Here is a 13933-nt window from a genome sequence, read left to right as displayed (position 1 = left end):
CATTTATCAAGAACAAGGATGACCATTTATCTAGAACAAGGGAGATCATTTATCTAGAACAAGGGAGACCGTTTATCTAGAGCAAGGGAGACTATTTATCTAGAGCAAGGGAGACCATTTATCTAGAGCAAGGGAGACCATTTATCTAGAGCAAGTGAGACCTATTATCTAGAGCAAGGGAGACCATTTATCTAGAGCAAGGGATACCATTTACCTAGAGCAAGGGAGACCATTTATCTAGAGCAAGGGAGACCATTTATCTAGAGCAAGGGAGACCATTTATCTAGAGCAAGGGAGACCATTTATCTAGAGCAGGGGATACCGTTTATCTAGAGCAAGGGAGACCATTTATCTAGAGCAGGGGATACCGTTTATCTAGAGCAAGGGAGACCATTTATCTGGAGAAGGTGAGGCAATTTATATAGAGCACTGGATACCATGTAACTAAAGCATGGGAGATAATTTATCTAGAGATTTGGATACATTTTTGTTTAGATTAGGGGAGTTCATGTATCTTGAGCAAGGGATACCATTTATGTAGAGCAGGGGAGACCATTTATCTAGAGCAGGCGAGACCATTTATCTAGAGGAGGGGCGACCATTTATCTAGAGCAAGGGAGACTATTTATCTAGAGCAGGGGAGATCATTTATCTAGGGCAAGGGAGACCATCTATCTAGGGCAATGGAGACCATTTATCTAGGGCAAGGGAGACCATTTATCTAGGGCAAGGGAGACCATTCATCTAGAGCAAGGGAGACCATTTATCTAGAGCAAGGGAGATCATTTATCTAGATAATGGGAGACCATGTATCTAGAGCAGGGGAGACCATGTATCTAGAGCAGGGGATACCATGTATCTAGAGGCTGATAAGAGCAGTGGAGACCATGTATCTACAGGGAGATAAGAGCAGGGCAGGCCATGTATCTAGAGCAGGGGAGGCCATGTATCTAGAAAAAGGGAGACCACGTTTCTATAGGGAGATAACAGCAGGGGAGACCATGTATATGGAGGGAGATAAGAGCAGAAGAGACTATGTATCTAGAGGGAGATAGGAGCAGGAGAGATCGGGTATCTAGAGCATGGGAGACCATGTATCTAGAAGGATTTAAGAGCAGGGGAGCCCATGTATCTATAACAGGGGAGACCATGTATCTGGAGGGAGATAAGAGCAGGAGAGACCATGTACCTAGAGGGAGATAAGAGCAGGGGGGACCATGTGTCTAGAGGGAGATAAGAGCAAGAGAGACCATGTATCTAGAGGGAGATAAGAGCAAGAGAGACCATGTATCTAGAGGGAGATAAGAGCAAGAGAGACCATGTGTCTAGAGGGAGATAAGAGCAAGAGAGACCATGTATCTAGAGGGAGATAAGAGCAAGAGAGACCATGTGTCTAGAGCAGGGGAGACCATGTGTCTAGAGGGAGATAAGAGCAGGAGAGACCATGTATCTAGAGGGAGATAAGAGCAAGAGAGACCATGTGTCTAGAGGGAGATAAGAGCAAGAGAGACCATGTATCTAGAGGGAGATAAGAGCAAGAGAGACCATGTGTCTAGAGCAGGGGAGACCATGTGTCTAGAGGGAGATAAGAGCAGGAGAGACCATGTATCTAGAGGGAGATAAGAGCAAGAGAGACCATGTGTCTAGAGGGAGATAAGAGCAAGAGAGGCCATGTGTCTAGAGGGAGATAAGAGCAAGAGAGACCATGTGTCTAGAGGGAGATAAGATCAGGAGAGACCATGTGTCTAGAGGGAGATACGATCAGGAGAGACCATGTGTCTAGAGCAGGGGAGACCATGTGTCTAGAGGGAGATAAGAGCAAGAGAGACCCTGTATATAGACCAGGGCCCTATTCCCTATGTAGTGCTCTAAATTTGACCAGGGCCCTATTCCCTATGTAGTGCACTACTTTAGACCGAACCCATAGGGAATATGGCAGCATTTTGGGATACGACCCCAGTCAACAATGTATCTCTCTGTTAGGAAGGGGACTGTATTACTTAACATTGGTAAGTGTGTATATTCAAGTTGGAAGTTGGAAAAAAGACAGGACAGACTGAGACCCAATCATTTAATTAAATATGTAGGGCCTCTTTATAATGTGATAATAGAAATAAGTCATGTGTCTGAATAGAGTTGGTCTAATAGTATAAATCCATCAGATCAAACGTAGTTCCCTATATTAGCCAGTGGGTGGTGCTCTTCCACTATATGCCTGTGAAATCTAATCAAAGGCTGACAAAGGCTGTGTCCGAAATACCCCAGTTTGCTCTCACCTTTGCTGCTAAGAAAAAACATGAATTAAAACTTAAATAATATTTTAGTGAAGTGCAGGTTGTTTTTAAAAAAAAAACGTATTTCTACTGTATGACTTTTTGAACCCAGGACACCCAAATACACCCAAATAGCGTCGGACAAGTAACCGAAAAGTTTGAAAGTTCAAACCCCCGAGCTGACAAGGTACAAATCTGTCGTTCTGCCCCTGAACAGGCAGTTAACCCACTGTTCCCAGGCTGTCATTGAAAATAAGAATTTGTTCTTAACTGACTTGCCTAGTTAAATAAAGGTCAATATTAAATTTAAAAAAAAAAATTCCTCATTCTAAGTGTAAACCATGACTGTTATGTTCTTCAATATGTTTTACTGTCACACGTCCCGTTGACATCACTGCTAACACTCGAGGAGGTTTATTTTGTGACCTACATGTAACATGACTGAAACATCACTCGGTCTCACTCTTCCTCTCCCTCCTCTGTGTCACTTTTACGACACTGTGAGAGAGAAAGTACAGCCTGTACATCTGTACAACTGAATAATGTGTGAAACGATAAAGAGCTTCTTTCTCTGTTTTCACACCGTTGTATGATGAGCAGGTGGGAGAAAAGTTATTATCTGTTACACCTGTTATGGTCTTTCAGATATACCACTAGTACAGGACAGGGATTAGTGGTCATTTCTAAATCAACCTAGGTTCATAAGGTAGATTTTATTTATTTATTATCTTTATTTAACCAGGTAAGTCAGTTAAGAACAAATTCTTATTTTCAATGATGGCCTGGGAACAGTGGGTTAACTGCCTGTTCAGGGGCAGAACAACAGATTTGTACCTTGTCAGCTCGGGGGTTTGAACTTGCAACGTTCCGGTTACTAGTCCAACGCTCTTAACGCTCTTAACCACTAGGGATGCCGCCCCAGAGATGTCCAGACACGTGTATTTACAGAGTCGGAACATTGACGTTTCTGCATTATGATGCATTCACATGACACTACAACATTCTACGGCGGCCATGTTAGATCCCAATTAACATTACATGGGGGAAATATTTCAATCATAGACAATTATATTATTTATATTATTTAATAAATGGCTATTTAACTGCATGTCTGGAAATAGACCTAATTCTAAACTCTAAATTCTAAATTCCAAATGTCTAAATTCTAAACTCTAAATTCTAAACATTGGCCCAACTCGGCTCTGAAGGTATTTAGATTAGCACAATTAATTGTAATTGATTGTTTATTTTTTTTTTATAAAGAATTTTGCATACTGCACAGTGCATGGTAGCGTGGTAATATTTACTTGAACATAGTTACTATATATATATATGTATGTTTGTTGTTGTATTTAAGGGTATGTGACAGTCAGCACATCCTTATTGTATGACACATCATATCCAATGAATAAGTAAAGATAAATACAGAAATTAGACGTCGCCTATATGTCACATTCGGTTTATTTGGTATTGATGCATTTAGCTGGACGCACACAGCAGCAGAATTCTGTAGGCTCATATGCTCTGTAAGGTCCATTATGAAAGAGAGCCTATATTGCCATCCTACAAAATAAAACACACAGTTTATTTTGCTTAGATTTTATTTGTCAGCAGATATATATCTATATATATATATATGTATAAAAAAAAAATCAATGTATTTCTGTTTGGATGATACAGTATAGAAGTGCGACAGTAGCTGTGATTAGGTACCAGGTGGACTCTCTTGGCATCGGAAAAGCTAAAAGTTATTTTCAAAAGGGTGTCATGTCAAAACAAATTAATACTTGAACACGGTAATATGTTGTAATTATTATTCTCCGTAAACATAGACTTGAGGAAATGTAGAATGAGTTATCATATTTAGATCATGTAGATTAGCCTGGATACATTATGACTAGGCATTATGTGACACCACTGACTATAGTTGCCTTAGAAGAAGAAGAAGTATTTACAGCAAAGTGTATAAGCTACATCATTGTCTTGAGTCAGTGTGGTCATTGTAGAGGACTTCCCATATGTTACCGCCCTGATTTTGAAGGCCCTTAGCGTCAGTACAGTGTAGGCAACCTGCCCTCTCGGGACAGAAGAGGGAGACAAAAGTCCATGGAAAATAAAGTGTCATAAGGAGAAGAACCTTCATAATAACCCCCACCCCAATTCATGAGTAGGGCAGGCTTGCCCGGAATAGAAATTCGTTTTCCCATATAATTTACACCATGTTAAATATTTAAGTCATACTATGGCAACAATGAACAGCCCCTAACACTGATTCAAGCATACATAAATAATATAATCATAGTTTGTTTTGATTGATATCAATATTAACATACTATCTTATCTTAAAACATGTGTCCACTCGCCGCTAAATCACTGTAGGCTACTACATTCCTGCCGGTCTACATTCTAGCATCTTCTTGAAAGCCTTCCTGAAGCTGTCATCCAGAAAGGCGTAAAGAAAAGGGTTCAGACAAGAGTTTGCGTAGCTGAGGCTGGTGATAAAGTAGGACAACCCGATGAGCAGTGGAGTGGTCCTCAGGTCGGTGGTGAGAGCCACTATGGTGCTGAGGTGAAACGGGGTCCAACAGAATAGACACACCGCTAAGACTATAAACACCATAATAGTTACTTTCTTTTTAGCCTTGTCCAGCGCCTTGGCGTTGGAGTTGAGGCGCATGTTCCGTAGTTTGTACAGCATCATGGTGTAGAGAATACAGATGGTCGACACCGGGATGGCGAAGCCGAGGATCAGGGTGTATATCCTGCTCGCCTTGAACCACAAACTCTCCGGGCTCGGGAAGCTGAGGACGCAGCTTTTCCTGTCCGAGTCGTCCGGACTGATGTAGACCCCAGCGAATACCGTGAACGGCATTACGATTAGAATCACGAGGATCCAGACGCACAGGCTCACTATCTTCGCTGCGCGGTAGGTACGGTAGGGCATGCGCTTGGAACGCACAGTCGCCAGTACGACCAGATAACGGTCCACACTCATGACCGTCAGGAAGTAGATACTGGAGAAGATGTTATAGTGGTCTATGCTCAGGATGACCTTACACAGCACCTCTCCAAAGGGCCAGTAGTGGAGCAGGTGCTCGGCGATGTTGATGGGTAGTACCAGAGTAAACAGGTCGTCGGCTATCGCCAAGTTTAGGATAAACATATTGGTCACGGTTTTCATTTTGGGCGCTTTGAGGATAACGTAGATAACCGCCGTGTTCCCCGTTAACCCCACGGCACATATCACCGAATATATCACCGGCAGGACCACGTAGAGGTCGGCATAAAAGTATAACTCTGATTGCGGGGTGCAGTTCAGATCTGTCCGGTTAGTCGTGCTCAGATAATAGTAGTCCATGGATTCGTTACACACAACCGGAGCTCCGCTGCGGGTGTTCGCGATAGATATATTCTCCATCTTCAACGTCTTCTAAAAGGTATTATATCACATACGTATAGAGGAAAGCACGTCGTTCAGCACGCACGTTTGTTCAGAGTTAAAAACAGGCAGTCGTGAAGTGCCTTGTTGGCTGCTGTGTAGGTCGGCTCGGTCTGGTTTTACGCACGCGTTGCGCATCACGAAATCTATGGAGAACAGAAATATTGTATACAAATTTAAAAGCAGAACATAATAACAAACCTGTTCTGCCATTAATATTGTCTTCAAAACACATTTTTTTATAGCCTATTATACTGTAACCCTGCGTCATAATGGATTGGAATGCCACAACGTCCACATGCACAAATATATTTCAATAGGTCCACAAGTATAAATGTTATTTTTAAACGGATCAAGTACTGAGAGTGCAGAATTACGTATTCAGCAATAATAATAATAATAATAATAATAATAATACTATTGACGTTTTAAAATATCTAGCGGGATCATGGTCGTGCCATTATTCTTATACACAATCAAAAGTAAAGGTGAATTTTATGTAAAAAAAAAAGAAAAGCTCATTTAGGAGCTTACCGTGTCAGAGGAGGCTTGCTCCTTTTCCCCTCTGCCTTCTGTTTGACAGTGAGCAGGAGCAACGCGAGCTGGAGCTGTCCACGTCCCAACTAGTTGGATTGGGGGGGAAGCGGACAGGTGACGTCAGTCCACAGCACAGTGCCCCGTTCCATTCAGATATCAAGGCCTGAGGCACTCACCTTGCTGTCGGTCGCCTAAAGTGTTCCTACGATGTATATGCTCTAGGCATAAATAGCCATATTACTCCGCATAGTCCCGTTGTGAAATGTATTGTACAGATAAACTGATGGTCAGATTGCTGTGTGGTACATGGCTGCTAATGTGAGGCTATCTTTCTCTCCTGTAGGGATGAAGATCCAACACGTTGTTGTTCCTCGACATATACGTAGGTGTATGTAAACATAATAATGTTACTTTGATTGCCTTACTGTTAGGCGTTGTGTTGTTACAGTGTGAACAATACAGTGGTCTATGATGGGAACGCTACAGTGGTCTATGATGGGAACACTACAGTGGTCTATGATGGGAACACTACAGTGGTCTATAATGGGAACAATAGTGGTCTATGATGGGAACATTAGTGGTCTATGATGGGAACATTAGTGGTCTATGATGGGAACATTAGTGGTCTATGATTGGAACATTACAGTGGTCTATGATGGGAACATTACAGGTGTCTATGATGGGAACATTAGTGGTCTATGATGGGAATATTACAGTAGGTCTATGATGGGAACATTAGTGGTCTATGGTGGGAACATTGCGGTGGTCTATGATGGGAACATTAGTGGTCTATGATGGGAACATTACAGTGGTCTATGATGGGAATATTAGTGGTCTATGGTGGGAACATTAGTGGTCTATGATGGGAACATTACAGTGGTCTATGATGGGAACATTACAGTGGTCTATGATGGGAACATTACAGTGGTCTATGATGGGAACACTACAGTGGTCTATGATGGGAACACTACAGTGGTCTATGATGGGAACATTACAGTGGTCTATGATGGGAACATTACAGTGGTCTATGATGGGAACATTACAGTGGTCTATGATGGGAACATTACAGTGGTCTATGATGGGAACATTACAGTGGTCTATGATGGGAACATTACAGTGGTCTATGATGGGAACATTACAGTGGTCTATGATGGGAACATTACAGTGGTCTATGATGGGAACATTACAGTGGTCTATGATGGGAACATTACAGTGGTCTATGATGGGAACATTACAGTGGTCTATGATGGGAACATTACAGTGGTCTATGATGCTAACACTACAGTGGTCTATGATGGGAACACTACAGTGGTCTATGATGGGAACATTATAGTGGTCTATGATGGGAACATTATTGGTCTATGATGGGAACATTACAGTGGTCTATGATGGGAACATTACAGTGGTCTATGATGGGAACATTACAGTGGTCTATAATGGGAACACTACAGTGGTCTATGATGGGAACATTACAGTGGTCTATAATGGGAACATTACAGTGGTCTATGTTGGGAACATTACAGTGGTCTATAATGGGAACATTACAGTGGTCTATGATGGGAACATTACAGTGGTCTATAATGGGAACACTACAGTGGTCTATGATGGGAACATTACAGTGGTCTATGATGGGAACATTACAGTGGTCTATGATGGGAACATTACAGTGGTCTATGATGGGAACACTACAGTGGTCTATGATGGGAACATTACAGTGGTCTATGATGGGAACATTACAGTGGTCTATGATGGGAACATTACAGTGGTCTATGATGGGAACATTACAGTGGTCTATGATGGGAACATTACAGTGGTCTATGATGGGAACACTACAGTGGTCTATGATGGGAACACTACAGTGGTCTATGATGGGAACATTACAGTGGTCTATAATGGGAACATTACAGTGGTCTATAATGGGAAACCTACAGTGGTCTATGATGGGAACACTACAGTGGTCTATGATGGGAACACTACAGTGGTCTATGATGGGAACACTACAGTGGTCTATGATGGGAACATTACAGTGGTCTGTGATGGGAACATTACAGTGGTATATGATGGGAACACTACAGTGGTCTATAATGGGAACACTACAGTGGTCTATGATGGGAACATTACAGTGGTCTATGATGGGAACATTACAGTGGTCTGTGATGGGAACATTACAGTGGTCTATAATGGGAACACTACAGTGGTGTATGATGGGAACATTACAGTGGTCTATGATGGGAACATTACAGTGGTCTATAATGGGAACACTACAGTGGTCTATGATGGGAACATTACAGTGGTCTATGATGGGAACATTACAGTGGTCTATGATGGGAACACTACAGTGGTCTATGATGGGAACATTACAGTGGTCTATGATGGGAACATTACAGTGGTCTATGATGGGAACATTACAGTGGTCTATGATGGGAACATTACAGTGGTCTATGATGGGAACATTACAGTGGTCTATGATGGGAACACTACAGTGGTCTATGATGGGAACACTACAGTGGTCTATGATGGGAACACTACAGTGGTCTATGATGGGAACATTACAGTGGTCTATGATGGGAACATTACAGTGGTCTATTTATTTTTATTTTTTATTTCACCTTTATTTAACCAGGTAGGCTAGTTGAGAACAAGTTCTCATTTGCAACTGCGACCTGGCCAAGATAAAGCATAGCAGTGTGAACAGACAACACAGAGTTACACATGGAGTAAACAATTAACAAGTCAATAACACAGTAGAAAAGAAGGGGAGTCTATATACAATGTGTGCAAAAGGCATGAGGAGGTAGGCGAATAATTACAATATAGCAGATTAACACTGGAGTGATAAATGATCAGATGATCATGTACAGGTAGAGATATTGGTGTGCAAAAGAGCAGAAAAGTAAATAAATAAAAACTGTGGGGATGAGGTAGGTGAAAATGGGTGGGCTATTTACCAATAGATTATGTACAGCTGCAGCGATCGGTTCGCTGCTCAGATAGCTGATGTTTGAAGTTGGTGAGGGAGATAAAAGCCTCCAACTTCAGCGATTTTTGCAATTCGTTCCAGTCACAGGCAGCAGAGTACTGGAACGAAAGGCGGTCGAATGAGGTGTTGGCTTTAGGGATGATCAGTGAGATACACCTGCTGGAGCGCGTGCTACGGATGGGTGTTGCCATCGTGACCAGTGAACTGAAATAAGGCGGAGCTTTACCTAGCATGGCCTTGTAGATGACCTGGAGCCAGTGGGTCTGGCGACGAATATGTAGCGAGGGCCAGCCGACGAGAGCATACAAGTCGCAGTGGTGGGTAGTATAAGGTGCTTTAGTGACAAAACGGATGGCACTGTGATAAACTGCATCCAGTTTGCTGAGTAGAGTGTTGGAAGCGATTTTGTAGATGACATCGCCGAAGTCGAGGATCGGTAGGAGAGTCAGGGTAAGTTTGGCGGCGTGAGTGAAGGAGGCTTTGTTGCGGAATAGAAAGCCGATTCTATATTTGATTTTAGATTGGAGATGTTCGATATGAGTCTGGAAGGAGAGTTTGCAGTCTAGCCAGACACCTTGGTACTTATAGGTGTCCACATATTCAAGGTCGGAACCATCCAGTGTGGTGATGCTAGTCGGGCATGCGGGTGCAGGCAGCGATCGGTTGAAAAGCATGCATTTGGTTTTACTAACGTTTAAGAGCAGTTGGAGGCCACGGAAGGAGTGTTGTATGGCATTGAAGCTCGTTTGGAGGTTAGATAGCAGTGTCCAATGACGGGCCGAAAGTATATAGAATTGTGTCGTCTGCGTAGAGGTGGATCAGGGAATCGCCCGCAGCAAGACCAACATCATTGATATATACAGAGAAAAGAGTCGGCCCGAGAATTGAACCCTGTGGCACCCCCATAGAGACTGCCACAGGACCGGACAGCATGCCCTCCGATTTGACACACTGAACTCTGTCTGCAAAGTAATTGGTGAACCAGGCAAGGCAGTCATCCGAAAAACCGTGGCTACTGAGTCTGCCGATAAGAATCTGGTGATTGACAGAGTCGAAAGCCTTGGCAAGCTCGATGAAGACGGCTGCACAGTACTGTCTTTTATCGATGCCGGTTATGATGTCGTTTAGTACCTTGAGTGTGGCTGAGGTGCACCCGTGACCGGCTCGGAAACCAGATTGCATAGCGGAGAAGGTACGGTGGGATTCGAGATGGTCAGTGACCTGTTTGTTGACTTGGCTTTCGAAGACCTTAGATAGGCAGGGCAGAATGGATATAGGTCTGTAACAGTTTGGGTCCAGGGTGTCTCCGCCTTTGAAGAGGGGGATGACTGCAGCAGCTTTCCAATCCTTGGGAATCTCAGACGATATGAAAGAGAGGTTGAACAGGCTGGTAATAGGGGTTGCGACAATGGCGGCGGATAGTTTCAGAAATAGAGGGTCCAGATTGTCAAGCCCAGCTGATTTATACAGGTCCATGTTTTGCAGCTCTTTCAGAACATCTGTTATCTGGATTTGGGTAAAGGAGAACCTGGAGAGGCTTGGGCGAGGAGCTGCGGGGGTCCGGAGCTGTTGGCCGAGGTTGGAGTAGCCAGGCGGAAGGCATGGCCAGCCGTTGAGAAATGCTTGTTGAAGTTTTCGATAATCATGGATTTGTCGGTGGTGACCGTGTTCCCTAGCCTCAGTGCAGTGGGCAGCTGGGAGGAGGTGCTCTTGTTCTCCATGGACTTCACAGTGTCCCAGAACTTTTTGGAGTTGGAGCTACAGGATGCAAACTTCTGTCTGAAGAAGCTGGCCTTAGCTTTCCTGACTGACTGCGTGTATTGGTTACTGAGTTCCCTGAACAGTTGCATATCGCGGGGACTGTTCGATGCTATTGCAGTCCGCCACAGGATGTTTTTGTGCTGGTCGAGGGCAGTCAGGTCTGGAGTGAACCAAGGGCTGTATCTGTTCTTAGTTCTGCATTATTTGAACGGAGCATGCTTATCTAAAATGGTGAGGAAGTTACTCTTAAAGAATGACCAGGCATCCTCAACTGACGGGATGAGGTCAATGTCCTTCCAGGATACCCGGGCCAGGTCGATTAGAAAGGCCTGCTCACAGAAGTGTTTTAGGGAGCGTTTGACAGTGATGAGGGGTGGTCGTTTGACTGCGGCACCGTAGCGGATACAGGCAATGAGGCAGTGGTCCCTGAGATCCTGGTTGAAGACAGCGGAGGTGTATTTGAAGGGCCAGTTGGTCAGGATGACGTCTATGAGGGTGCCCTTGCTTACAGAGTTAGGGTTGTACCTGGTGGGTTCCTTGATGATTTGTGTGAGATTGAGGGCATCTAGCTTAGATTGTAGGATTGCCGGGGTGTTAAGCATATCCCAGTTTAGGTCACCTAACAGAACAAACTCTGAAGCTAGATGGTGGGCAATCAATTCACAAATGGTGTCCAGGGCACAGCTGGGAGCTGAGGGGGGTCGGTAGCAGGCGGCAACAGTGAGAGACTTATTTCTGGAGAGAGTAATTTTCAGAATTAGTAGTTTGAACTGTTTGGGTATGGACCTGGAAAGTATGACATCACTTTGCAGGCTATCTCTGCAGTAGACTGCAACTCCTCCCCCTTTGGCAGTTATATCTTGACGGAAGATGTTATAGTTGGGTATGGAAATCTCTGAATTTTTGGTGGCTTTCCTGAGCCAGGATTCAGACACGGCAAGGACATCAGGGTTAGCAGAGTGTGCTAAAGCAGTGAGTAAAACAAACTTAGGGAGGAGGCTTCTGATGTTGACATGCATGAAACCAAGGCTTTTTCGATCACAGAAGTCAACAAATCAGGGTGCCTGGGGACATGCAGGGCCTGGGTTTACCTCCACATCACCCGCGGAACAGAGAAGGAGTAGTATGAGGGTGCAGCTAAAGGCTATCAAAACTGGTCGCCTAGAGCGTTGGGGACAGAGAATAAGAGGAGCAGGTTTCTGAGCATGGTAGAATATATTCAGGGCATAATGCGCAGACAGGGGTATGGTGGGGTGCGGGTACGGCGGAGGTAAGCCCAGGCACTGGGTGATGATGAGAGGGGTTTTATCTCTGGACATGCTGGTTGTAATGGGTGAGGTCACCGCATATGTGGGAGGTGGGACAAAGGAGGTATCATGATGGGAACATTACAGTGGTCTATGATGGGAACATTACAGTGGTCTATGATGGGAACACTACAGTGGTCTATGATGGGATGATGCAAGTCATGACCAGTCTGTATGTAGACTCAGTCACAGTGCATTTTAATTTGACCTTTGTTTTGTTGTTGTGCATTTTCACCCCCATTTTGTTCTCCCCAATTTCGTGGCAACAAATTGGTAGTTACAGTCTTGTCTCATCGCTGCAACTCCCGTACGGACTTGGGAGAGGCGATAGGTCGAGAGCCATGCGTCCTCCGAAACACAACCCAGCCAAGCCGCTCTGCTTCTTGACACAATGCCCATCCAACCCAGATGCCAGTCACACCAATGTGTCGGAGGAAACACCGTACACCTGGCGACCGTGTAAGCATGCACTGTGCCCGGCCCGCCACAGGAGTCGCTAGTGCGCGATGAGATAAGGTTATCCCTGCCCTAACCCTGGCGATGCTGGGCCAATTGTGCACCGCCCCATGGGACTCCCGGTCGCAGCTGGCTGTGACAGAGCCTGGACTGGAACCCAGAATCTCTGGGCTAGCACTGCGCCACCTGGGAGGCCCCAATTTGACCTTTTTTTGAGTAGGCATTGAGACCATGATCTCTTTTACAAGGGATCCCTGTAAATACAATTTCATTAGACACTAAAATCTATTACAAAATAAAACCACTGAAATACAGAAAAACACAACACAAACAAACAAAAACCATTTCATTCCTCAATAAGAATTCCCCCAATCAATGTTTTTAAATGCCCCGTGCGGCACTAGTACATACCATTTGAATGGTATTTTCTAGTTGGTTTACCATCAATTAGAACTAAAAGAGAATTTACCTAGTTTGGTGGAGACCCAAGGAACTTCAAGATGTAACCAACCTTGTGACCTGGTTTGGTATCTCATGTTTTTATATTGTAATTAACAGGAAAGTTAGGTAAGTCAGAGGCTTGTCTAGTAGAGCTTTGTAAAACAAATGAGGAATAATGAAGTGATCTACGGGACTTTCATAAGGACCAGCCAACATCTTTGATACATGTAGAATAAATTCTCTGCTTTTCCCAAAAATCCCCAGTTGGAGGATCCTGGAATCAGGAAGGAAGAGGCAGGAAATCCGAAATCATCCAACCATGATTTCTGGAAAACCAGGAAATGTATTGAAAGTTCCGGGGATTTGCAACCCTAGTGGTGAACTGTCACCTCTGATAGCACCTGTGAAAAAGCGAAGGGCGCTATGGTAGACAACATCCAAAGGAGTAGTGGGTGCTGCAAGCTGGTAAATGGTGTCACCATAGTCCAGAACTGGCAGGAAGTTGACTGTACTATCCGCTTCCTGCTATTCAGGGAGAGGAAATATCTGTTTCTAATCTTAGAATATCTGTTTCTTAAATCTTAGCTTTTTAACTAGCTCATCCGTATGTTTTTTGAAACATTAAATACTTTATTTATAATCTATATCTAGATCAGTGGGGTAACACACAGACCTGTGACATACAGTCCTGAGCCTTTAGCTCAGCCGGCTAACAACACACTCTTGTAGGATTTAGCTC

The 13933-nt window shown here is 44.0% G+C and overlaps 1 protein-coding gene across 1 annotated transcript; it reads right to left on the bottom strand.

Moving 5' to 3' along the window:
* Nucleotides 1-3804: 3804 nt before the first annotated feature.
* On the bottom strand, nt 3805-6385 carry LOC118377199 (neuropeptides B/W receptor type 2-like). Its single transcript, XM_035764052.2, has 2 exons — nt 6247-6385; nt 3805-5858 (listed from the first exon to the last, which is right to left on the bottom strand). Exon 2 carries the CDS (start codon nt 5689-5691, stop codon nt 4657-4659), a length of 1035 nt encoding a protein of 344 aa, XP_035619945.1. The 5' UTR covers nt 5692-5858; nt 6247-6385; the 3' UTR covers nt 3805-4656.
* Between the last annotated feature and the right edge of the window lie 7548 nt (nt 6386-13933).

Source organism: Oncorhynchus keta, chromosome 28 (assembly GCF_023373465.1).
Source record: "Oncorhynchus keta strain PuntledgeMale-10-30-2019 chromosome 28, Oket_V2, whole genome shotgun sequence".
NCBI classification, from domain to species: domain Eukaryota; kingdom Metazoa; phylum Chordata; class Actinopteri; order Salmoniformes; family Salmonidae; genus Oncorhynchus; species Oncorhynchus keta.
Note: the sequence above shows the minus strand (reverse complement) of the source record. Positions and strands in the feature narration are given on the sequence as shown.

What these genes read in the sequence shown, in the direction of transcription:
- LOC118377199 (XM_035764052.2), bottom strand. Translation starts at nt 5,691, where the DNA reads ATGGAGAATATATCTATCGCGAACACCCGCAGCGGAGCTCCGGTTGTG.